Genomic DNA, 26,811 nt, shown 5'->3' on the forward strand with positions numbered 1-26,811 from the left:
TCCTCAATTAGTGTCACTGGATTTTTAAGTCCACCTGAGAGGGCAGACGGGGCCTCAGTTTAATGTCTCACCCAAAAGACGGCACCTCTGACAGTGCAACACTCTCTCAGCACTGCACTGGAGTGTCAGCCTAGATTATGTGCTCAATTCTCAGTGTGGGAATTGAACGCGCAACCTTTTGACTCAGAGGCGAGGGTGCTACCCACTGAGCAAAGGCTGACCCCCTCTGTTGTCTTTTATCCCACCTGGGGTGCTGAGATCTACTGAAACACCCCTGCTACTCCCTGGCGGAGATTAGTTAACACAGATAGGAGAATGAACATTGCATTTCTTGGGAACAATGCTGTACCAACTGAGTCATTAGGGGACCCAGAGAAGGCACTCAACACAGAGGTCAGTTCTTCTGTGTACCATCATAATGTTTACAGAGGTTGTTAAAAGAAAATTAAAATATAATGTTTTAAAAAAATGTTTTACAATCTGAAATCCAATGCTGAACAATCAGTTCCAACAGTTACATAGGAACAGGAGGAGTAGGCCATTTAGCCCCTCAAGCCTATTCTGCCATTCAGTGAGGTCATGGCTGATCTGTGACCTAACTCCATAACCCCGCCTTTGTCCCACACCCGCTAATATCTTTGGTTAACAGAAATCTATCAATCTCAAGTTTAAAATTAACAATTGACCTAGCCTCAATTGCCGTTTGCGGATGAGAGTTTCAAACTTCTACCACCCTGATAGAGAATTCAAACAGGCTGCATTCAGACAGGCTGTGAAAATTCACAGACCCCAAGTCAAAGCTGCTACATGCAACTCAGCATGTTGCATTAAGTCATCAATCAACTTGACATTTTAGGACCTTTGGGTAGCGAGCCAATTAAAGGTTAACAGACTATTAATTGGGCCAATAAGGTCAAAGAAGGCAAGTTCTTTTCTGTAAATTGAACCAGGTATAAAAACAGCCATTTTGGCATTGTGGTCTCAGAAGGACAAAGGCCTGGCTTAAAGCCAGAAGCTTGTTGCTGCTGCCAGAATAAAGTTACATTAAAACTACAATCGGAGTTCGCATTTCATTGGAAATTAAGAGATCTAATAATTTTGGCATCACGAACACGATCGCTGAGGGAAGAAACTGAATTTTATACATCGGACCTACATACTGAGTAAGGACTCCTCTTTATAAAAGTCCTCGGTCAAAAGTCTAAATTCGCCTCTCCTTCTACGCGATTCCGAAAGCCTCTGGTTTGTGAACCCTCCGGTTGGTAGTCGGCTCGAGGTCCCATAGATGTCTAACTTCGGCGGTGTGTTAATTAATTAATCACCGACCTATTGATCGGCTGGAAAGCCTACGACTCGAGACCCCAGTAAAGAAATCAGTATTATGGCAGCAGGAGATAAGAGCAAAGAATTGCTGACAACTTTAAAAGGTGGGCAGGCACCACCTGAGGTTTCGATAGATGAAATCCTCAAACAGTTGAAAGAATACATAGAGCAACAATTCAACTTATCTAAAACCTGTATTAAGATCGAACAAAAATACGGTACCTCCAAAGGACAATGGTTCTTGGATGAGATTAAAAGGGTCTGGGGAAAAACGACCCGTATGAAAAATAAAGAGCGAACTAGATGGTCCCTAGCCGTTATGGGACAGATCCGAAAGCGGAATGAAATTATAATGCGTTCCCAACATGATCGAGAACTGACCAGTACAAAGGACTAATTGCAAGCTGTTTGTGCACAGCTGCGACAGAAAAGACTTGAACTTGAAAAGTCGGAAGCGGAAGTTAAAGATCTTAAAGGTGAAATTAAAAATGGAAAAAATTATTCGGTCAAGAGACAGTAATAGGAAAAGGAAAATGTATCGGTCAATTCCCAGGGTACCCATGTTTGGATAAATTAAAAGCACAAACCCGAAGACACAACCGAGGAATAAATACGGATTCTGAATCCTCTGATGATACAGGGTCGGAGGATGAAGAATTAGGGGTGCGCTTTGCCCCGTTTAAAAAAAGACGAGTTGTAGTCAAATCAGAAGAGACTGTGGATGAGGGCGGAACCAAAAAAAACGAGGAAAAGGGTGTATGCAGAATACTTGGTTCATGATCCGGCAGACCCAGAGAAAATTGATAAATGGTCCAAGGAATTGCCCAATCCAAAGAAAGGGGGAGTAAAAACGTGGGACCAATTGGACCGCTTAAGAAATATATATCAACTTCATTCCTGGGACGGAGTGCAAATTTTGACCATAATGGAGCCAAAAACACAAGGAAGAAAATTGCACGACAAGGTAGAAGAAGCTTTGGGGCAGGATGAGCAAGAATTAAACGCAGGATGGGAGGCGATTAAACACTGGCTGCAAGCCTTCAGTCCAGCTAAGACAATCTGGGGAAAAATTGCAGCCTGCCAACAGAAAGGAACAGAGGAGGTCCTGGAGTATGACGAGCGGTTTAGATGCACGTGGCTAGAACATTCGGGTATGAATAATACGGATGAGGAAATGGATGAACAAGTGTTTGGACCCCTGAAAGCAGCTTTCGTGGCAGGTCTAAAGCCAGAACTGTCCAAAATGCTTAAGGTAGTGTTACCGGACTGGGAAGGGAGAGGAACTACCTTTGCAGCATTGGTGGATCGATGTAACCAATTAGATCGGGATATGGGAGCTAAAGTCCGAGCTGTACAGGCTATGGGATGGAAATCCCAGGATTCCGATAAACAGTCATTAGGAAAATTACCCGGAAAATGTCATTATTATGGGAAAGAAGGTCACTGGGCCAAGATGTGCAGGGCAAAACAGCAAAGTCGTGGCTGGGGAAGAGGATGCAGCCAGGGATACAATTCAGCCAACAAGCCAGGCTTGTCACAAGATAACGACCTCATAGAAGCATTTAAGCAACTGACAATACAACAACAGAAGGAGTTACTTGGGATAGCAAAAAACGATTAGAGCCCACCCTGGCCCCCCTCCTCGCACTAATACAACAGAGGGGAGATGGGCTATATATAACTGTGACGGTGGGCGATAAGGATGTGGACTGTCTTTTAGACACAGGGGTGGAATTAACATGCTTACCTCTACAATATGGAGACTTTTTGCCGTTGGATGGTAGGGCATGTACAGCCTATGGAGTTGGGGGCCATAAAATGGAAATTAAAAGGACAATACCGGTACTTATAGGGCTGGGTCCACATGAACTAACCACGCCGGTCTGGATAGGCCCAGTAGATCAACCCCTTTTGGGAATGGACGTTCCAATCCAAGTAGATTCATCGTTGCATTTCGAGGATGGTCGGGTGACATGGTCAATTAGAACTTTGAAGAAAGAAAAATTGAAGGAACACCCGATATAGGCTAAAGATAAGAACGATTGTGGCCTACTCCAGATGGAGCCTGCGTCATTTACCGGGACCAAGCCTCCATGCACTAAACAGTATCCCATCAGTCAAACTGCCATCGCGGGAATCTTACTGGTTATTCAGCAATTGGAGAAACAAGGGGTGCTTATTAAAATGCATAGCTCCTCCAATAGCCCCGTGTGGCCGGTACAGAAATCTAATGAGACTTGGCGTTTGACTGTCGATTATAGGAAAGCTAACCAGTGTATTGATCAAAAAGCTCCTTTGGTCGCAGATCCCTCCACCATTTTTAATGCCCTCAAACCGGAACATAAATATTTCTCGGTTATAGATATGGCCAACGGATTTTGGTCGGTGCCTCTGGCACCGGAGGTTCGACAGTAGTTTGCTTTCACTGTCCAAGGACAACAGTATACTTGGACCCGGTTACCGCAGGGTTTCCACAACAGCCCTACGGTATTCCACATGGCTTTACAAAGCCATTTGCGAGAATTACCTCCCGTCATCCACAGTCATCCAATATGTAGACGATATCCTGCTAGCTTCAAACACGGAAGAACAGCATGAACAAGATTTACGAGCTTTGCTGGACCACCTTTGGCTGAAAGGACATAGAGCCAGCATCGACAAAGCACAAATATCCCAAGAAGAGGTTGTATACCTGGGACAAAAGATTTCACAAGGAAAGAGAGAACTTACCCAGGATAGAACTGCAGCCATTCGGGCTGCTGAAAAACCCACCACTATTCAGGAACTAAGGTATTTTTTGGGATTGTGTAACTTTAACAGAAATTGGATTGACTCCTTCACACAGCTTGCTCAGCCATTGAATGATATTTTAAAAGGGAAACGTGCCTCTAAAGAAGCCATCACCGTCACTAAGGAACAGCAAGAGGCCTTCCTGAGTTTGAAAAAGGCTTTGTGTTCGGCACCGGCTCTGGAAATCCCCGACAGTGGTAAGCCATGTTTGTCCATGAGAAAGAAGGATATATGACAGCTATACTGACACAAGAACATGGGGATCGGCAAAGACCTATTGGCTATTATTCGGCAAAACTGGATGCGGTAGCCCTTGGATGGGGAAGTTGCCTAAGGACCATGGAAGCTACATGTCGAGCGGTAATGATCACTGCGGGTCTAGTCCTCGACCAAAAGCTGATTGTCAAGTGTCCCCACACCGTAAACGCTTTGCTGTCTTTGAAAAGAATGTCTCAGGTGATGGCAGCTAGATGGACCCGCTGGACAGCAGTTTTGGAAGCTCCTAATCTCCATATCATCCGGGCCAGCCCGGTTAATCCCGCAACTATGCTCCCGATGTCAGAATCAAGGGAGCAAGAGGGGTGAGAATGTGAAGAGCATGACTGCGTGGAGATTTTAAAAGAAACAGAAGAAGCAGCCTTAGCAGCAGAGGAGCCTCTGCACAACCCAGACCTCATCCTGTTTACAGATGGTTACTCCTTTGTTGACAATGGTACCAGAAAAGCAGGATGAGCAGTTACAACCTTATATGAGGTAGTGGCAAAAGGATGTTTACCCTCAGGAACGTCAGCACAACAGGCCGAGTTACGGGCCCTGTCAGAAGCATGTCGAATAGCAGAAGGACAGACAGCTAATATCTTTTGGCGTTATGCTTTTGGCGTCGCTCATGACTTTGGTCTGTTATGAAAATTAATTCTGGACCCATCACGGTAATGTCCCAACTGAGCCCCCCCTGCCCCTGTCGGACCATTCCAGCATCTGCAGGTTGATTATATATCTCTTCCTTCATGCCAAGGATACACTAACATTCTTGTCATGGTCGACAGATTCTCTAGATGGGTAGAAGCTATCCCAACTAAAAGAGCCACAGCCAATCACACTGCAAAGGTCTTGTGTAAGGATTACATTCCCCGATGGAGAGTCCCGAGTAGCATTGACTCAGATCAGGGAACACACTTCACAGGTGCTGTCTGCCAAGAAGTCTGTAGGTTACTGAACATTACGTGGGATTTACACTGTCCTTATCATCCACAATCATCAGGACAAATAGAGCGAATGAATCGAACTCTGAAACAACAGCTTGCCAAATATCACCAAGAAGGAACACCATGGCCCCAGGCACTACCAATAGTGCTATGTAGCATTAGGGCAACCCCGAACAGAACTACAGGTCTAAGCCCATTTGAAATTATAACAGGAAGACCCATGTCGCTGCCAGGAACTATCGATTTATGGAAAGCTGATGTTCACTTAATGCGTGACACTTTGTTATCATACTGTCAGAACCTAACCAATGCTATTAGTTCTGTTTCCTGACAGGTATCGGCAGCTTGGGGTAATCCACCCGAAGGAGGACACGACATCATCCCCCGGGGGTGTATGTGGAAAAGTTGCATAAAGAACCTTTGGGTGCCAAGTGGGAGGGACCTTACCAAGTGTTATTGACCACCCAGGCAGCTGTTAAAGTCCAAGGAAAGAAAGCCTGGATCAATGCTTCACACGTTAAACGAGCACCCGTAACTGAAGCTGAAATCTAATAAGGACAATTACTTTTTGCCAAAATGTATAAATTTACTGTATTACTGATTGTAGATATTCTAGGCATAGGCCTATTCTGACTAGCCGACCCTCTGCACCAAAGGGAAATAGTAGAGTACCAAGGGAATTACATGTAAATACCTTTTTATATATGTCATACATTTATGCCAAACAAGGTAACATTTCTAGTTGTTGGGTGTGTGCGCATATTCCAATTCACTCAAAGGGAGGGATTCCCTTGAGGCCAGTTCCCTTGAATATCTCGGAAATGGCTGAGTGGATAATTAATCAAAACAACAGGCAATGAATTTCAGGATACGGAAAACTGGGCACGTAAATGGAAGTCAGCAGGTTACAATCTGACTACCTTTGAAGGGGGATACCAACCGTGCTACAATAATTCCAAACGGCCCCCATTTTTTGTTATCACTAATACAACGGGAATAGGAAGACCGGGGGAATCGGTCTGTCTGATTAGAAACATCAAAGGAGGCCAAAATATGGGGTATGCTCCCGGAATTATAATATAATCAAGCCACGGAACCGTCCAAACTGGGCCGATGTGGGAATTTTTAACGTAACGGGGATTCTGAATAAAACAGATGGGAAAGCGTGGACAGGCCCCGGAGTGTTGCTGACAAAGAAACAGCTAATCTTCATTGCCTATAATGGCACCTACTGGGTGTGTGGCCACAAGGCCTACCCTTGGCTGCCCCAGAATTGGATGGGATCCTGCTATTTAGCCTACATTGTGCCTTATATGTATCATATAAACTCACTGTCGGAACATTTACACCATCCTAAGAGAGCTATCACAGAAACAGAGAGGTTCTTTGCCATTCTGATCCCCAGGTATGGGACCGCCAGATTGGCAAGGGAATCCATTAACATGGCATCCGTTGTGGAACGGGTAGCCAATGATACCTCAGAGGCCCTAGTTAAAATCAATGCAGAAATGGTAGCAATCTGCACAGTAGCCCTACAGAATAGACTGGCCCTTGATTACATCCTGGCTGAAAAGGGAGGTACTTGCGCCCTACTCGGAACTGAGTGTTGCACATATATCCCAGATAACTCCGAAGAAATTACCCACTTAGCGGAGCATATCCAAAAGGAGGTAGAAAAACTTAAGCAACCCCCATCATTCATTTTGTGGAGCGGAGCCACTGAATGGCTAGGTTCAATAGGAACTTCATTGGTGGAAGGTTTAATTCTAGTCGTTGTAATTATTTTACTTTTATATTGTTTGTTTATGTTGATCAAATGTTGTTGCAACCAGGCGGCTGTAACTGCTGTCCTGCATGTGAGACACCTTGCAGGTCCCAGCAGACTATCTGTACGTGGCACAGGGGTATGTTATGCTTAAGGGAATGTTGTTTACTGGTTGAATTAAGATATTGATTTGGATTAAATTGGAATAAGGTTAATTAACCTACTAACACCAGACTTCCATTGTGGCCACGATGGAACTCGGGTTGGTGTAAATTTGTGTGGAAGCTACTAGTCTGGACATGTGGCGAAACACATCAACAAATTTTAGAAGGAAACTCTATTAACATGTATAAAATTATTTTGTAGAATGTTTAACCAGTGATAGCTGATGTTTTATGATTCAGTTTGTGAAAGAATCAAAGGGGGGATTGATAGAGAATTCAAACAGGCTGCATTCAGACAGGCTGTGAAAATTCACAGACCCCAAGTCAACGCTGCTACATGCAATGCAGCATGTTGCATTAAGTCATCAATCAACTTGACATTTTAGGATCTTTGGGTAGCGAGCCAATTAAAGGTTAACAGACTATTAATTGAGGCAATAAGGTCAAAGAAGGCGAGTTATTTTCTGTAAATTGAACCAGGTATAAAAACAGCCATTTTGGCCATGTGGTCTCAGAAGGACAAAGGCCTGGCTTAAAGCCAGAAGCTTGTTGCTGCTGCCAGAATAAAGTTACATTAAATCTACAATTGGAGTTCGCATTTCATTGGAAATTAAGAGATCTAACACACTCTTTGTGTGTCGAAGTGTTTCCTAACTTCATTCATGAAAAGCCTGGCTCTAATTTTTAGGCTCTCATGTCATCTAGTATTAGATTCCCCAATCAGCGGAAACTGGCCACTGCAAGATTGCACATTCAGGGCATTGATGAGTCCTGTCAAGAGTGGTATTTGACTTTGTAACACAATGCTCCTGGTTGGTTAGGGGACAAAGATGGTGTTCCATTTCTTTTATGGCTTTTATTATTAGCAGAAACTCATCTGAAGTGTCAGTTTGCCTCTATGTCAGAAGGTTAAGTCTTCAAGTCCCACTCCAGGCCTTGAGCATGTAATCTTGGTTGACACTCCAGTGTAATTCTGAGGGAGAACTGCATTGTTGGAGGGAATGTCTTTCAAAGAAGTGTCAAACTGTGGCTCTGTCTGCCTGCTCCGGTGGGTGGACAACATCCCAGGGAACTATTTGAAGATGAACAGGGAGTCCTCCCAGTGTCCTGGGCTATCTACCTCCTTTAACAACCACTACCAGCAACAGATTCTTTTGCTGAACATGTTTCCCTCAAACCAATAAGAACTAAAAATCAGATGGAAGTGGTCATTCATCTCAGCTGCTGTTGGTGGGATCTTGCTCTGTGTTAATTGACTGCTGTAGTGGTCCACATAAGAATTGTGACTGTAACTCAAAACAAATTCCATGGTTGTGACATGATAAGGTTCTCTGTATAAATGGAAGTCTTTCCTTGTGCACTTGCTGTCACACAGGGACTATACGAGGAGCTTCTGAAGGGTTATAAACATTTTGATGGAAGTCTGGTACTTGGAAAGGATTTAATGTGATTTTCCAACAGCTATTAGATTCAAGCACTGGAGAGGTGAATAAGGAACTGCGGCAGTATTAGATTGTATTGTGGAGCTTAAAATGATATTAACAGTGTTTTACAGCTTGCACACTGAGGTAAAAATCTGCAATTTTCACACTTCAGTGAACTTTTGTGGTATAGTTTCCTTAACCAACATTTGAAGATTAAATCATCATGGGGTGACTGGCTTCAGGGTGGGTGGGCGGAGTGGGGGTGGGGGGGTGGGGAGGAGCATTGATAAATGGCTCTTAATGTGCAGTAATGCCATCCACTGCATTGTATCTGTGCGTGTGGGGAAAAGACGCAGATTTACCTGCTGGAGCAGCTAGAAGACCTGGAGGCTGAGCTCTGTGAGTTAGAACGTCTGCATCTGTGGCCTTTACGTGAAGGTGACGCAGCCCGAGACCTTAACAGGAAGAAGAAAGAGAGATGAGCAGTGCCCTGCTACCTGGGATCCACCCAGACCATTTCCTTCTGCCCGCTCTCAGTGAGTGCCACTTTAAACCCAGTTAACACTGAATTATGGGCAGTTTTGTGGCAGGTACTTATTATGCCCATTAGGGATTGAGTTGAGATTGCTTCGATTCATATTTTCTCTCCCCCATTCCATGATATAATTCCATTGGCAGCCTTACGGCCACTTGTGCAAATGGCCATTCTTTGAATGTGAACCCAGTCAATCTTGTCCACAGAAGGCATGAGAGAGGACCATGATTCTGTCCTCACCCAATAGCTGCACTGAACTTTCCAACGATCAGGACTGGGAGCCCAGATATATTTTGCCTCTTTAGCCTGGAATTGCAGCACTCCATTGGGTTCCGAACTGAGACTGGCTAATTCATACAGCCCAGTATCACACCACCGAATACATTTGGGGAGCTGTTCCTGTGTTCCCTTATCGCAAAAATAGGGGACTTTAACTTATCAGTTTGAACCCTGGTCTCAAAGATGAAAAGACAGTAAGCAAACCCAGTGCCCCTCCCCCAGCCCAGTCCACAACTGACCGCATTTAAACTGCAATTTGTGCCGTTTCCCAGCACTTCCTGACTATACAAGGTTGCTTATCTCTGGTGTATCTGTGAAAGCTTTGGCAGAGCTGCAGCACTAGTTTATACTGATAAGTAATTACTGCTATGGCTGTAAATTTATGAGGAGAATATTCTTGGTACAAGCCAGAAATTCAGTTTGAAATCAAGGCAGCAATTTTGTAATTATGGAATGGAATGGGGGAATTCAATAAAAAGAGAAATGTTCTTGAAAGAGCTAATAAAAAAAAATTAAGCTTTGTCACTAAAGTGATTACATTTGTGGTTATTCATGTTTTGGACAATTGATCTGAAGGCTTCTTTATTTACTTCAATGGACTGATTTACATCTGGAAAATAATTATAGCATTTAAAGCGTATACAAAATAGTGGTGAATAATTCTAATCATCCTCTGAAAGAAAACGAACACATTACAATAACAGACAATAAGAACACTTAATCCGGGGCGTCAGAAGGGGCAACACTTAATTTTTTTCTAACTTGAAGCTAAAGCGACACTACCGCTTGACCAGCAGGGGTCAGCCTTACACTTAACACTGGATCACCCCGGATACATGCTCTCCCACCCTACACCACATTAAAGCACTGGTGCCTTTCCTTCTCCTATTCTGCTGTGGTTAATGGACATCCATGGCAACCGTCTGCATCTCATACGAACAGTAAGCATTTCTCTTAAGGTTTGCACTCAGATTTGATGCAGGGACAGAGGCCACATGCTCCCTTCACATAGATCGTAGGGCTGGAAGACTTCAAAGCCTGAGATATCCGGATCCGTGACAAGGCACCATTTCACCTGCTGCCAACGTGCATCGCCACATCGCAGCCATGCTGCTTGCAATTGTCTGATGCATGCGGGAGGGAGACAGAAAGCAGGAAACTATAAACCAGTTAGCCTAACATCTGTCATTGGGAAAATGCTGGAGTCCATTATTAAGGAAGTAGTAGCAGGACATTTAGAAAATCGTAATACAATCAAACAGAGTCAACATGGTTTTATGAAAGGGAAATCGTGTTTGACAAATTTATTAGAGTCCTGTGAGGATGTAATGAGCAAGGTGGATAAAGGGGAACTAATCGATGTCGTGTATTTGGATTTCCAAAAGGCATTCGATAAAGTGCCACATAAAAGGTTACTGCACAAGATAAGAGCACATGGTGTTGGGGGTAATATATTAGTGTGGATAGAGGAAAACAGAGAGTTGGGATAAAAGGGTCTTTTTCAGGGTGGCAAACTGTAACTAATGGGGTGCCGTAGGGATCAGTGTTGGGGCCTCAACTATTTACAATTTATATTAATGACTTGGCTGAAAGGAGCAAGTGTTTTATAGCCAAATTTGCTGGTGATACAGAGATAGGTGGGAAAGCAAGTTGTAAGGAGGACTCAATCTGCAAAGGGATAAAGACACGTTAAGTGAGTGGGCAAAAATTTGGCAGATGGAGTATAATGTGGGAAAATGTGAGGTTATCCACTTTGGCAGGAAAAATAGAAAAGCAAAATATTATTTAAATGGAGAGAGACCACAGAATGCTGTGATACAGAGGGATCTGGGTGTTCTCTTACATGATACACAAAAAAATTAGCATGCAGGTACAGCAAGTAATTAGAAAGGCAAATGGAATGTTGGCCTTTATTGCAAGGAGGATAGAATATAAAAGTAGGGAAGTCATGCTACAACTGTACAGGGCATTGGCGAGATCACACCTGGAGTACTGCGTACAGTTTTGGTCTCCTTATTTAAGGAGGGATATACTTGCATTGGAGGCAGTTCAGAGAAGGTTCACCAAGTTGATTCCTGGGATGAAGGGGTTGTCTTATGAGAAAAGGTTCAGCATGGTAGGCCTATACTCACTGGAGTTTAGAAAAATAAGAGGTGATCTTATTGAAACGTATAAGGTTCTGAGGGGGCTTGGGTGGGTAGATGCTGAGAGGATGTTTCCCTTCGTAGGGGAAACTTGGGGGCATAGTTTAAGAATAAAGGGTCACACCCATTTAAGAGGGAGATGTGGAATTTCTTCTCAGAGGGTCATAAATCTTCGGAGTTCTCTACCCGAGAGAGCTGTGGACCCTGAGTCTTTGAATATCTTCAAGGCTGAGATAGACAGATTCTTGAACTATAGGGGAGTCAAGGATATGGGGAACAGGCAGGAAAGTGGAATTGAGGCCAAGATCAGATCAGCCATGATATTGAATGGTGGAGCAGGCTCGAGGGGCCATATGGCCTACTCCTGCTCCAGGTTCTTATGACTTGGAAAATTCTATCCCCAAATGTTTCACGGAGATTACGCAGCAAAGATTGATGTGAAATATGCTGAGGAGAATGATTTATCGACCGTGACAAGCTATTTCACCTTTTCCAGAACAATAAGCCCAGAGGACATGGCCTGCGCTCGAAAGGGACTAAATTCAAAACAAGTCTGCGGAAAAAATGGGCTGGATTTTTACTTGGAAGCAGAAGGGATTGTGGGGGACAGGATTGAGATTTCCAACAGGCTGTGCCGAATTTAAGGATTAACATTTTTTTCTCCGTTTCTTGGCTGCGGCCAGCCAGTTTGTGATGCTCGCTGGATGTCGGGCGGGTAGGCCTTTAGCACAAGGCTACAACCCTGGAGTGGAGAGGGGAGAGTGGGGTATCAGAGGACAGGGGGTCGCAGATAAGAGGCCTGAGGGATCAGAGGCCGTGGGGGATGGAGAGGGGGATCGGAGACTGTGGGTGGGTGGGGTGGGGGTGGGAGGGGGCGTGAGTCGAGGCCTGAGTGATCAGAGGTCGCGGGGTTGTGTGAGATCGGCGGCCAGGTGGGTGGGGGCGTAAGATCGGAGGCCTCAGGTGAGATCAGAGTACTCACGAGGGAGGTGGGGAAAAGATTTTAAGGGTCAGGGGCATTGGCTGTGCACCCAACAAAATTACAGGAACATTGGGTTGGGGGGGGGTGGCGGGGGGAGGGCGGCTGTCCGATCTCGAGGGTTTAGCAAGGCATGTATGCTGGAAATGCACTTACCTCCTGAATCCAGCAGTCCTCACCTCCCTTTAGCTGGTGCGTTTCCCGAGGCCTGGGAAACTAAGCCGGCCAGGGTTAAATTTGAAATTGTCTCAAGGCAATTTCCTGGAGCATTATAAAACAAAATTTGATATTGAGTAACGTAAGGAGAAATTAGGGCAGATGACAAAAAGCATGGTCAAGGAGGTAGATTTCGAGGAGCGTCTTAAAGGAGGAAAGAGAGGTAGAGAGGCAGAGATGTATGGGAAGGGAATTCCAGAGCTTAGGGCCCAAACAGCTGAAGGCACGGCAACCAATGGTTGAGTGATGAAAATCCGGGATGCGCAAAAGGTGAGAACTAGAGGAGTGCAGGCATCGCGAGGCATTGTGAGGCTGGAGGAGATTACAGAGATAGGGAGTGGCGAGGCCATGGAGGGATTTGAAAACAAGGATGAGAATTTAAAATTGGGATGTTGCTCAACCAGGAGCCAGTGTAGGTCAGCGAGCCAGATGGGTGAACAGGACTTGGTGCGACTTAGGATTTGGGCAGCAGAGTGCAGAATGTGGGAGGCCAGCCAGGAGTGCTTTGGAATAGTCAAGTCTAGAGGTAACAAAGGCATGGATGTGGGTGGGTTGAAGGCGGGTTGGGAGTCGGTATTCAGATTTTTAACACTTTAACCTTCCACCCCACCCAAACCTGTTTGTTTTTTGGGGTTAAAATTCCCCCAATATTTCAGTGAGCAAGTGATCAGTCTGTGGAACAGGCTCCCGAGGGAGATGGTGGAAGCAGTTAGTATTGATTCACTCAAATGCAAATTATATAGATTTCTTTCAGAAAACAACATTTTGGGATACAGTGTATGTGTAATTTCAGACAAGATATGTGATAAGTATAACATGCTTGGGTGGAAAAAGGTGACATTGGCCTATTTTTCCCCAAGCTCTCCATGGCAGACTCCGTGGAATCCAAGGGAAAGTGGCAAGTTGGATCCAAAATTGGTTCAGTGGCAGGAGGGTAATGGTTGACGTGTGTATTTGTGACTGGAAGGCTGTTTCCAGTTGGGTTCTGCAGGGCTCAGCATTAGGTCCCTTGATTTTTGTGGTATATATCAATGATTTAGACTTTAATGTAGGGGGCATGAATAAGAAGTTTGCAGATGAGAAAAAATTAGTTCTATGGATGATAGTGAGGAAGAAAGCTGTGGACTGCAGGAAAATATCGATGGACTGGTCAGGTGGGCAGAAAGTGGCAAATGGACTTCAATCCAGAAATGTGAAGTAACGCATTTGGGGAGGGCTATGAGGAAAGATTGGGTAGGCTGGAGTTGATTTCTTTGGAACAGAGGAGGCTGAGGGCATAGGAAGGACATATTGCCCTAAGCAGAGAGGTCAATAACCAGGGGGCATAGATTTAAAGTAATTGGTAGAAGGAATGGAGGGGAGGTTGAGGAGAACTTTTTTCACCCAGATGGTGTTGGGGTTCTGGAACTCACTGCCTGAAAGGGTGGTAGAGGCATTTCATTTAAAAAGTACTTGGATGTGCACTTGAAGTGCCATAACCTACATGGCTACTGACCAAGAGCTGGAAAGTGGGATTAGGCTGGATAGCTCTTTTTCGGCCGGCACAGGTACAATGGGCTGAATGGCCTCCTTCTGTGCCATAAACGTCTATGATTCTATGACCACTAGAGTTTTCCTCATGTCACATCTGGATCTGTTGTAGACAAATTGACAGTGTTTTGATTGCTGTGCTTAGTTAACATTCCAATGGCCCAGAAATTCCGGCCTCCCGGGTCTGAATGGAATGTGTACGGATCCGGAAAGGCATCCGGGAAGGTTTTCAGTGGGCAATGTGCATGCTGGAGCTTAACAGATCTTTCAAAAGGCTTTTGACAAGGTCCCTCACAAGAGATTGGTGTGCAAAATCAAAGTACATGGTATTGGGGGTAATGTATTGACGTGGATAGGGAACTGGTTGGCAGACAGGAAGCAGAGAGTGGGGATAAATGGGTTCTTTTCAAAATGGCAGGCAGTGACTAGTGGGGTGCCACAGGGCTCAGTGCTGGGACCCCAGCTCTTTACAATGTACATCAATGATTTAGATGAAGGAATTGAGTGTAATATCTCCAAGTTTGCGGATGACACTAAACTGGGTGGCAGTGTGAGCTGTGAGGAGGATGCTAAGAGGCTGCAGGGTGACTTGGACAGGTTAGGTGAGTGGGCAAATGCATGGCAGATGCAGTGTAATGTGGATAAATGTGAGGTTATCTATTTTGGGGGCAAAAACACAAAGGCAGAATATTATCTGAATGGCGGCAGACTAGGAAAAGGGGAGGTGTAACGAGACCTGGGTGTCATAGTTCATCAGTCACTGAAAGTGTACACGCAGGTGCAGCAGGCGGTAAAGAAGGCAAATGGTATGTTGGCCTTCATAGCTAGGGGATTTGAATATAGAAGCAGGGAGGTCTTAATGCAGCTGTACAGAGCCTTAGTGAGGCCTCACCTTGAATATTGTGTTCAGTTTTGGTCTGCTAGTCTGAGGAAGGACGTTCTTTCTATTGAGGGAGTGCAGCGAAGGTTCACCAGACTGATTCCAAGGATGGCTGGTCTATCATATGAGCAGAGACTGGATCAACTGGGCCTTTATTCACTGGAGTTTAGAAGGATGAGAGGGGATCTCATAGAAACGTATAAGATTCTGACGGGACTGGACAGGATAGATGCGGGAAGAATGTCCCCGATGTTGGGGAAGTCCAGAACCAGGGGACATAGTCTTAGGATAAGGGGTAGGCCATTTAGGACTGAGATGAGGAGAAACTTCTTCACTCAGAAAGTTGTTAACCTGTGGAATTCCCTGCCGCAAAGAGTTGTTGATGCCAGTTCACTGGATATATTCAAGAGGGAGTTAGATATGGCCCTTATGGTTAAGGGGATCAAGGGGTATGGAGAGAAAGCAGGAAAGGGGTACTGAAGGAATGATCAGCCATGATCTTATTGAATGGCGGTGCAGACTCGAAAGGCCGAATGGCCTACTCCTGCACCTATTTTCGATGTTTCTATGTTTCTATCTTCCATAGCTTGGCAGCCAGGACATTTGCATGGGCAAGATTGTGGTATTTACCCATATCTTGCCCAGCAAATGTCCTGAAAACTTTTGCACCTGATAAAAGCAGGCGCATAGCCTACTTTTACAGGCATAAAAGTTTTAAAATACACAAAAACATTTTAAAATAAAATGATAAAACACATTGTATTGTTAAAAAAAAACCTCCCCAGTATGGTAAGTTTATTCTAAAGCATAATTTTAAAAACTTGTAAAAAAATTGGAAAAATATATTATTTTATAATATATAAATAACTTCAATTTAAATTAATACATTTTTTCTAGTTTTTTATTAGCGTTTTGTGTGTTTGGAGGGCGGGTTCTCATTCATAATAATGGGAACTCCAACTTACGGAGATGCCATTATTATGAATGAGTTATGAATGAACTTTACCTTGATTGGCTGCCCAGAGCCATGTGACTGCAGTTCCAGCCCTGTACGCATACATGCTCGCTGTCAGCATGTTACCGCCATATTTGCAGATATGCGATCTGCACGCATTTGAGAGTTTGGTCCTGACGTGCACGGGCTGCGACACGCAGCCAATGGAGGCCTCAGGACCGGGAACTCACGTGGGCGCAGCAGCTTCAGGAAAATGCACTTCTTTTTTAAGTTATTCCCTCGATTGCCCGCACACGGGAAGCAGCCGACCGGGGTTTCTGAGCCATTATAATTGCATCATGTGACTACCAGAATGGTAGAAGACGAACTAGATGGAGTCTTGGTCTAGCAATTCCTATGTTCCTATATAATGTGTAATTAGGGAGGCGATACATACATGCTCGCTGTCAGCATGTTACCGCCATATTTGCAGATATGCGATCTGCACGCATTTGGGAGTTTGGTCTCTGTGTCTGCATTTGTAGCTGGAAGCCAGCATTGACTGGGTCCCTTTCTCATCAACGCTGCTTTTAGCTGCTGCAATTTGAAGTGATTTTGCCCACTGCACACTGAGGCTGGGAATTCTCACGAGAGCAGAAATTCCTACCCACGTTATGGAATGGGCAGAAACGCTTCACGTAACAGCAGCAGCAACGTTTGAGAAGCGGCAGGAAAAAGCGGGGGCAAACATAGAAACATAGAAAATAGGTGCAGGAGTAGGCCATTCGACTCTTCGAGCCTGCACCACCATTCAATATGATCATGCAACTTCAGTACCCCATTCCTGCTTTTTCTCCATACCCCTTGATCCCTTTAGCCATAAGGGCCACATCTAACTCCCTTTTGAATATATCTAACGAACTGGCCTCAACAACTTTCTGTGGTAGAGAATTCCACAGGTTCACAATTCTCTGAGTGAAGAAGTTTCTCCTCACCTCGATCCTAAATGGCTTACCCCTTATCCTTAGACTGTGATCCCTGGTTCTGGACTTCCCCAACATCGGGAACATTCTTTTTGCATCTAACCTGTCTAAATTCCAGTGAATATAATCCTAGTCGATCCAATCTTTCTTCATATGTCAGTCCTGGCATCCCAGGAATCAGACTGGTGAACCTTCGTTGCACTCCCTCAATAGCAAGAATGTCCTTCCTGAGATTAGGAGACCAAAACTGTACACAATATTCAAGGTGTGGCCTCACCAAGGCCCTGTGCAACTGCAGTAAGACCACTCTGCTCCTATATTCAAATCCTCTCGCTATGAAGGCCAACATGCCATTTGCCTTCTTCACCACCTGCTGTACCTGCATGCCAACTTTCAATGACTGATGTACCATGACACCCAGATCTCGTTGCACCTCCCCTTTTCCTAATCTGTCACCATTCAGATAATATTCTGCATTCCTGTTCTTGCCACCAAAGTGGATAACCTCACATTTATCTACATTATACTGCATCTGTCATGTATTTGCCCACTCACCTAAGGTGAGGGCCTGAGGAAGGGTGCGGGGGGGGGGAGGGCAAAAGATGGGAGTGGTACTTTGGAGGAGGCACGTGCTGAAGCAGTGGAGATGTGAGGTGGAGGAGGAAGAAAAATGTGGGCATGAACTGAGGCAGGAGTGATGGAAAATGCCAGCTTAAACTGGAGTGGATGAAAAGTATCCCCCTGAACAGAGTGGCGGTGGGGAGGATTGAAGAAGCATGCACAATTCTAAATTGTATACCTACAGTATGTGACTAAATAATCCCAGTTAAACGAGAAGGAAATTACCTATTTGCTATAAGGCATTTTTTTAAAAAGCTATTATTTACAAAAGAATATAAGAAATCAGAGCAGGGGTAGGCTATACGGCCCTCGAGCCTACTCCACCATTCAATAAGATCATGGCTGATCTGATCTTGGCCTCAACTTTCCCAACTGTTCTCCATAACCCTTGACTCCACTATAGTTCAAGAATCTGTCTATCTCAGCCTTGAATGACTCAGCCTCAGCCTTCTGGGGTAGAGAATTTCAAAGATTCACGACCCTCTGAGAGGTGACGCAAATTGGGTGGTATTGGATCGGCCGATCATTCTACGCAGTGGCTGATATTCAGCTCCATTGCAGTCAATAGCAGGCACTGCGTATAATGGGTGGTCAATCCGATAATGCCTGTTTTGCGCCCCTGCCCTGGACGAATTTCTCGGCCATTATCCGTTGCTATTGGGAGAATTACATTTTAAAATATAAAGAAAAATAATTCATTCCAAAGAATTCGACAAATTTAGTTTTAGATGGAAAAAAAGTGCAATGCTCTTGTTCATTGTTGATCCAAAATATTGCAAAATGTACCAAATCAATCGTCAAATTATCTACATTTTCTAGGAGCATGCCCCAGGTGATACATCTTCTGCCTTCAACACTTGTTTCTCCTTTCAGGCATTCTTGCACTTATGTATTTTTCCTGCAAAATACATGAGAAGGAATGCCGAGTATGTCTGCACCTTCAGTTATGGGCCCATGTAATGACTTGTTTTCTCAGAACATAGGTTGGCACATATGGATGGCAGGAAACTGGTGATGGCATATTGATAATTCAAATGCACATCTACTATCTCTGTGCATTCCTGCTGCTGAGGCAGGACCTCAGGAATGGTTGTGTACACTTCAGCTCCTCCTGTCCCCACAAACACCCCCAAAAACCAGAAAATGTACCTTCTTGGAGAAGGGGCATAACCTTAAAATTAGAGCTAGGATGTTCATGGGTGATGTCAGGACGCACTTCTTCACACAAAGTGTACGGAAACCTGGAACTCTCTCCCCCAAAAAGCAGTTGAGTCAACTCAATTGAAAATGTTAAAACTGAGATTGATAAAGGTTATGGAACCAAGGCTGGTAGATGGAGTTAAGATACAGAGCAGCTATGATCAAATTGAATGGTGGAACAGGCTCGAGGGGCTGAATGGCCTGCCCCTCTTCCTGCACCGCCGGTTCGGACTATCAACACCTGCACAACATTGGATTGGCAGGCACCGTGCGTTTGCATTACCCGTTTCTCCTTGAAAGTTACAATCATTGCCCTACAATCGGCCTAGTAATCCAATTTGCATATTTAAACAGCCAATGACCTGTTTTGAGCGCGAGAGCCAGGCACTGATTTAAAGGACAGCCTGAAAGTTGATTCAGGTGGTCAAATGAGTGCACAGATCTCGACCGGATTTTTAACTGCTGGTCACCCATTCTGCAGTTGGGAAATGGACGGTCGGCAGCTGAAAGTCTCCCGCAGAATATTCATATTCTGACAGAAAGCAATAAGCAGGCAGGAGGGAGTTAATGGTTGTAGGAAATGAAAAGCAACCTGGAGGTTTGGATAATCTGTACAAACTGTTCAAACTTTAATCTAATGATTTGCTGCGTAATTTGAGTTCCTTGTTTATGTTAATGCCTTGTCGAATTCCAACCTATCCATTATTCTGTCGCTCTTTGATAGTGTTATAGCTCGTTGCTGAGCATCATGTGCGATAGATATATGTCAATTGATATGTTGCTGAATTTACACAATAATTTGTCATAATTGGTTGGCTGGTAATTGCAGAAGTATTCTCTGCAGATTGGAAATGATTGCATACGGTAATAGTGTACAAACACTTAATGCATTCGAATGGCGCTGCTTTGCTCACTATAGTAATAGAGGCGTTAGCTATAAACAGAACACACATGTGGTAAAATCATCATCATAGGCAGTTCCTCGGAATTGAGGAAGACTTTGCTTCCACTCTTAAAATGAGTCTTTAGGTGGCTGAACAGTCCAATACGAGAGCCACAGTCCCTGTCACAGGTGGGACAGATAGTCGTTGAGGGTAAGGGAGGGCAGAACAGATTTGCCGCATGCTCTTTCCGCTGGCTGCGCTTGGTTCCTGCATGCTCTCGGCAATGAGACTCGAGGTGCTCTTCCTCCACTTAGGGCGATCTTTGGCCAGAGACTCCCAGATGTCGGTGGGGATGTTACACTTTATCAGGGAGGCTTTGAGGGTGTCCTTGTAACATTTCATCTGCCCACCTTTGGCTCATTTGCCGTGAAGGAGTTCTGAGTAGAGCGCTTGTTTTGGGAGTCTCGTGTCTGGCATGGGGTCAATGTGGCCAGCCCAGCGGAGCTGATCAAGTGTGGCCAGTGCTTCAATGCTGGGGATGTGGTAAACATGTGGTAAAGACGTGTTAACTAATTGTACACTAATATCGTACAATTTTTGGTCTTATATTTCTTCAGTTGCCATATGACAATGGATTCATGACATGGCATCGGTTTGCAATGTTTCCCACAATGAACTTTAAAAAAATGGAATTTCCGAACTTGGAAAAGTACAGTGAATGTGATAAATAGCCTCTTCCGGGGGCATGTAAAAAGTATTGGGCCTGAATTTGCGGTCACATGCTTTCTGCGGAGAAATGCCTCCAATCGGCCTGGTGCCTCGGGATCCATGGAGACTCGTGCTCCTGCGTAGAGGCCCACGTATCCCAGGGGCGCAGGCGGTTCGCAAGCGCCTCTGGGATCACATGGGCCGGCCCAACCAATCAAAGAAGGGGATCCCCATTCATGCTTATGGGAGTTCTATACGTACGGAATCCCCATAATCATGAATGGGGATCACATGAAAAATATATTTAACATACCAAATAAATAAAAAAAATTACATTTTTTAAAATTAATGAAAATTCCGTTTTACAGGTGTATTAATGTCTAAATAATTTAAAAAAATATATATTTTTATATTCATTTAAGCTCTTATCAGGCATAAGAATTTCACGGGCATTTGCTGGTCAGTCTATCCACCCGCGAATGGCCTTTTCCCAGTGATGGCTATGATCTGATAGATCGCAAGCTCTGGGTTTCCGTGCATGTAAAGCCAGAACTTGTGGGGTCCTTACGGGTGCGTTGTGTACCCACGTACCCACCTGTAGGACCCGAAAATATGAGCCATTATCATTCGGGTGGCTGACTGATTTATTTGTGGTTTTGCCTCATTCATTGCTCATTGGAAGTTAATCATAATGGGAATAATTATCCTGTTTCATGGGGTGGCATTGATTATGTATCAGTTGGTAGCACTCTGATTTGAAAGTTGTAGATACGGGAACCACTCTAGGAATTGAGCACATAATCTTGGCGAACACTCCAGTGAGGTACTGAGGGAGTGTTGCAACTGTCGGAGGTGCCGTCTTTCAGATGAGATAGTAAATGTGGTCCTCTCAGGGGGATGTAAAAGATCCCCTGGCACTAGTTGAAGAAGAGCAGGGAATTCTCCTTGTGTCCTGGCCGACATTCATCCCTAACCAATACCACCAACAATAAAGGTCTGCAGAACTTTTGCTGTGCTCAAAATGGCTGCCACGTTTGCCCTCATAACAACAGTGACTGCACTTCAAGACCAATGGAAATCTTACTCTCCAGTCCTGGAGAAGCTTTCTCTTCATCGTCCAACCTTAATGCACATCATCGTCAACCTCAGAAAGAATCCGTATTGGTTCAATGCACAAGATTTCTCTCATGACTTGTCTAAACAAAATGACACTCGTCTCGCTATTTTGCAGTCACAGCGTAGTAAAAATAATTCACTGCATCGAAGATGCAATACTAGGAGGACTATGCAGATGGTCTGGCATTTTAATGGAAAAGATTAAACTCTATCAGATGGGTAATGACGCTGAGTCCACTCAAATGGCTGGAAAGGGACTGGACACTGCAGCCTACATTTGGGATTGACACCCTGCCTCAGACAGATGTGTGAACAACATACATACAACAAACAGCCGGATACCAATGGAGCACCACAAGAAATCATTTACCTTCTCCGATGCCTTTTCTCTTCTTTTCTTTTCCTTTTTGGGCTTGTTGAACTGCAGGAAAGAACAGTTGGTTATATTTCTTTTTGTCAATCAGCTAGTGGGCATGAACAGGTTAAAAGGCACCAGCTATTGATCGGGATTAATAAAGCTTCCTACCTGTGCCGCCGCTTCTTTGCGGAGGCTGCTTCTAACCTGCAGATAACACAAGGTGGGTTTAGGATGTGAGAGAACACAAGCATTTGCATTTTTACGTATTAAGTTTCTCAATTTTCCTCTTGACTTGCACGTAAATGAGGCAATTATATCCAATTAGCAATAACGTTAATGAAAGGGAACTTCACTCAGTGGATTAGACACAAAGATTTTCTATGATTTAAAATTAATTGAATGAGGAGCTTTAATAAAGATGACGGCTGTGAGGATGTTAAAATTGAACTCCTGCAAAAAGAAAATCAAACAGTTGTGGCAAATTCTGATGAACCTTAACCTCTGATTGGGTTTTTCTCATTTTCTGAAGATGTTTTTAATCCGTTGGTGCTTTCATTTAAGTAGGAGGTGTTGATAACATCAGTAAATGATAATAGAATTGAAAAGTTAGTGAATCCAACATAGACAATGTGTGACCTGTTCCTAATAATTAGCCCTGACAGGTCAGTCAAGGGCTAATTTCCCCCTGTCTACCTTGTAGTTTCTCAGGCGTTAAAAAAAAACATTTTTTACAAAGATAAGTACAGATGAGAGAGGCCATTCAGCCCATCTAGCTGATGTTCCCCTCATCACAGCTTCTAACTGCATCTTGACTGACACCAGAGTTTTTATCTCCACTGACTTCGGAGGAGGATCACTTCAAGGTATAGCACTCCTTGTATGAAGAATTGTTGCTATTTGCTTCCCGACATCACTCCTAGGTTAACTTTTCATCAGTTTGCACCTAAGTCCTGCAGTCATGGGGTAACTTAAAATAGTTAGAATTATTCCTTTTCCACTTCATTTAGTATCTTATATACCTCTAAATGTCTGCTCTGGTGGTTTTTTACTCATTCACAGGATGTGGGCATTGCCAGCAAGGCCATTTATTGCCCATCCCTAATTGCCCTTGAGAAGGTGGTAATGAGCCATCATTTCAGAGGGCAGTTAAAAGCCAACCACATTGTGGATCTAGAGTCATATATAGGCCAGCAGATTTCCTTCCCTAAAGGACATTAGATGGGTTTTTATGACAATCCAGTAGTTTCATAGTCACCATTACTGATACTAGCTTTTAACCCAGATTTATTTAATTAACTGAATTAAAATTTCACCAGCTGCTGTAGTGGGATTTGAACTCATGTCTCCAGATTATTAGTCCAGGCCGCTGGATTACCAGTAACACTACCACTATGTTACCATTTCCTTATTTTGAAGCAATCACAGCTCCCAGTACTCACCATTAGTATCGAGAGGGTCCCCACTGCCAGCTGATATTCAGAAAGCTACCCATTCTATGTTCCCATAAAGTAAAGAAAAAACTATTTTTGCAAATGTATAAGAGTTAATATTTGACTGCTGATTCTGTTCCCCATCCCAAATAAAAAACAACATTTTCAGTTGTGTGCCTCTAGCACTGACTGAATTAATTTTGTGCACTAAAGTGCAATGTACAGAGTAATGGAACACAAGTCCAATCCTTCAATGAGTTCCCTATCTCAGTCCTTCGACCATGGGCAGGTGCTGAGCCAGAGTCCTTCCCCTTGAGGACTTCTAGCAACTGGTTTCAAATCGTATAGGGTCTGGGAGTAGGGCCGAAATCACTTGCTTAGTCCCAAATGGTTCATAGTCCAAGGCGAGCAAAGGAAGGAAATGGGGCAAAACAATACAATGGGCTCAATTTCCCCCAATGCTGTTTTTTGGCATATTGCCAGAGTTACGCCCGTTTGTTTTTGGCCCCTACTACTCCAAAAAATAACTTGCAAGTTTCCCCGTTCTATTTTTTGAAATTGGTGCTGCGCAGCCTGGGGGGTGGAGCCTAATGTCTGTGCCCAAAAAATTATGCCCCCCTTCTGTGCATGCGATGGGAAAAAAATGACATTTTTGACGTGATTGCTATGGACGTGCATGCCCAGTACAGCTCCCGGTCTGCATTCAGCCATTTTTAAAAAGCCAGTTGTGTGTGAGAACTTTAATTCTCATTGGAAAAATCGGAGCTGCAATGCAAGATGCAACACAGCTCAAGGACCAAGAATTTCTCACAGGATGAAGTGGAGGCACTGGTTACTGTAATTGAGGCTAGATGGCACAAGCTGGACACTAGCAGAGGTCACATAAAAGTTTCACCAAAAGAAATGAAGAAACGTTGGAACCAACTTGCAGAAGATTACTGTGCAATGGTGATCACCCCAAGGTCTGGAATCCAGTGCAAAAAGAAGTGGCAAGACCTTGGTTAAGTAGTTAGTGCAAATAATATTTTCATTTATTCACTGGAATTGCTCTAAAAAGTTATATTTTCAACTTTGCAGAGGAAGGTGGCACATAACAAAAGGAAAAGAACTCGAAGAGGAGGAGGCCCGGCATATCTGCACCTACTGACACTCTTAGAAGACAGGGTCGCTGCTTTGATGGGCCCTGCCTGGAGAAAATGATACAAAGATGGGAGGAAAAGCAACGTGTGAGGAGGACACAAAAAATCTGCAAAAGGACATAGACAGACTAAGTGAGTGGGCAAAAATTTGGCAGATGGAGTATAATGTTGGAAAGTGTGAGGTCATGCACTTTGGCAGAAAAAAATTCAAAGAGCAAGTTATTATTTAAATGAAGAAAAATTGCAAAGTGCTGCAGTACAGCAGGACCTGGGTGTACCTGTGCATGAAACACAAAAGGTCAGTATGCAGGTACAATTGATCAGGAAGGCCAATGGAATCTTTGCCTTTATTGCAAAGGGGATGGAGTATAAAAGCAGAGAAGTCTTGCTACAGTTATACAGGGTATTGGTGAGGCCACACCTGGAATACTGCGTGCAGTTTTGGTTTCCATATTTACGAAAGGATATACTTGCTTTGGAGGCAGTTCAGAGAAGGTTCACTCGGTTGATTCCGGAGATGAGGATCACAGTGCAGGGAACCACTGCTCCCAGTCCAGAATCTTCAAGTAATGTACAATTTTGGCAACATTTACTTCAAACCGCACTGTTGCAGCCACATACTTTGGGAGGAAGGTTCGTCTGCCAGCTCATTGATTTTTTTTTTAGATGTGAAAAGTATTCAGATTTTTTTTTTACCTATTTCTTTTGTGCTTCTTGGAGCTTTTCTTTTTCTTCTTTCTCACTGGGGCTGGACTGTAGGAAGGGGACCTGGAATAATACCGCAGTGATAAGTGCCATAAACATGAGGAACGTGATGTTTCAAACTCTGTAGGACAGTTATTAAAACACAAACAAATCATGCCCATTTCAGAAAACTCCCTTCCACTGCACACAATTAAAATTCAATAATGTGTTAATCCATCTGACGGGGGTGGGGGAGGGGAGACACATTAAGCACATTCTAGATTGAAATTCTCTTACACTGCATACTACTAGATTTCAAGGAGATATCAATCAATCTGGCTGAGGAAAACACAAATTAAGCATATCCCGAATTCCCTTTATCCTGACACACTTGCAGTCTTCGCCTGACTTTAACAGGCAGTAGTTGTAAGATATGAGCTATATCTGAAAGTTCAAGACACTTTGCCTTGATGAGAACAAGTCCTGCTGGTTCGAAGGTTAGGAAGGATTCTTCAGCCGAAGAATGTCATCCTCTATTTAAATGAGGAAAATGCATTGTTAAATTGACCTGAAAGAGTGGACGTCCCTAATAATTCAGTGGGCAAATCGAAAAACCGCAGACATGCTGTCCTTCTAAATTAATAATTTACTGATACCTGTACTACAAGAATCAGTGAACCTCTGAACATTCCTATCTTACATACTTTTACTCCACATATTGTCCTCACTGTATTGAAGTGAAGACTTAGCACACTATCTTCTACACTAACTCATAATTGGACTGAAAATTCTGGGGTTTAGTGCCACCTGTTACCGCCAGATTTGGGTAAAAAAAAATGGCGGCCGCCATTTCCGGCAGGTCGACAGCGTTGTCGTTGCCTGCGCTCGCTGAAAGCATTGTATTGCGTGACGTCAATCGGTGTGCAATGCATTAACAGCTGTGAGGAGTGTGGCATGACTCAGCAGATTGTAGATGAGAATGGAGGCTGAACAGTGGAAAACACCTCAGAGGGAGGCCGGTACTTCAAACGCTGCCTTTGCCAAGGTTCTTCTTTTATACTTTCATTTTTTGCCCAACATTAGCGGGGGTGGCGGGGGTGAGTAGGGGGCTGAGCAGAGAGGGTTGCATTTCCTGGTGGCTTTCCAGGAGGCCCACAGTGTTTGTGGGTCAGTAAATCAATGGGTGAAACAAATTCCTCAGTGGATTCCTAGCAAAAAAAAACAAATTCCTAAAGAGCAACAGATTGGCTAGCACTCCATTGCAACGTCTGATGATCATCTCTGATAAGATCTCTTTAATCTTTATGATAGCATCACCAGAACATCACCCCGAGCAAATCTGGACTCAACTGCTTAATTTTTAAGGAATTATAATTAATTTATTCAAAATTCCATAACCAAATATTTATCAAATAATTATTTAGTGTCGCGTATGCAAAACCTGGCACGATTACTTCACATTTAAAAACTTTCAGGAGGAACCATTGGGGAAAGATTAGTGCTATCGAGAACGCAGATGC

General features: G+C 44.0%; 1 protein-coding gene across 1 annotated transcript in view; it reads right to left on the bottom strand.

Annotated features, from left to right (window-relative positions):
• srrm4 (serine/arginine repetitive matrix 4) overlaps positions 1-26,811 on the bottom strand; it is a 437,595-nt gene that overhangs the window by 37,562 nt on the left and 373,222 nt on the right. The window contains exons 4-7 of the mRNA XM_070886319.1: positions 25,304-25,375; positions 22,207-22,242; positions 22,051-22,101; positions 9,034-9,126 (exon numbers count right to left, since the gene is read on the bottom strand). Of these exons, the coding sequence (XP_070742420.1) occupies positions 9,034-9,126; positions 22,051-22,101; positions 22,207-22,242; positions 25,304-25,375 (252 nt within the window). The remainder of the gene's footprint in view (positions 1-9,033; positions 9,127-22,050; positions 22,102-22,206; positions 22,243-25,303; positions 25,376-26,811) is intronic.

The sequence above is a fragment of the Pristiophorus japonicus genome, chromosome 8, assembly GCF_044704955.1.
Source record: "Pristiophorus japonicus isolate sPriJap1 chromosome 8, sPriJap1.hap1, whole genome shotgun sequence".
In the NCBI taxonomy this organism is placed as follows: domain Eukaryota; kingdom Metazoa; phylum Chordata; class Chondrichthyes; family Pristiophoridae; genus Pristiophorus; species Pristiophorus japonicus.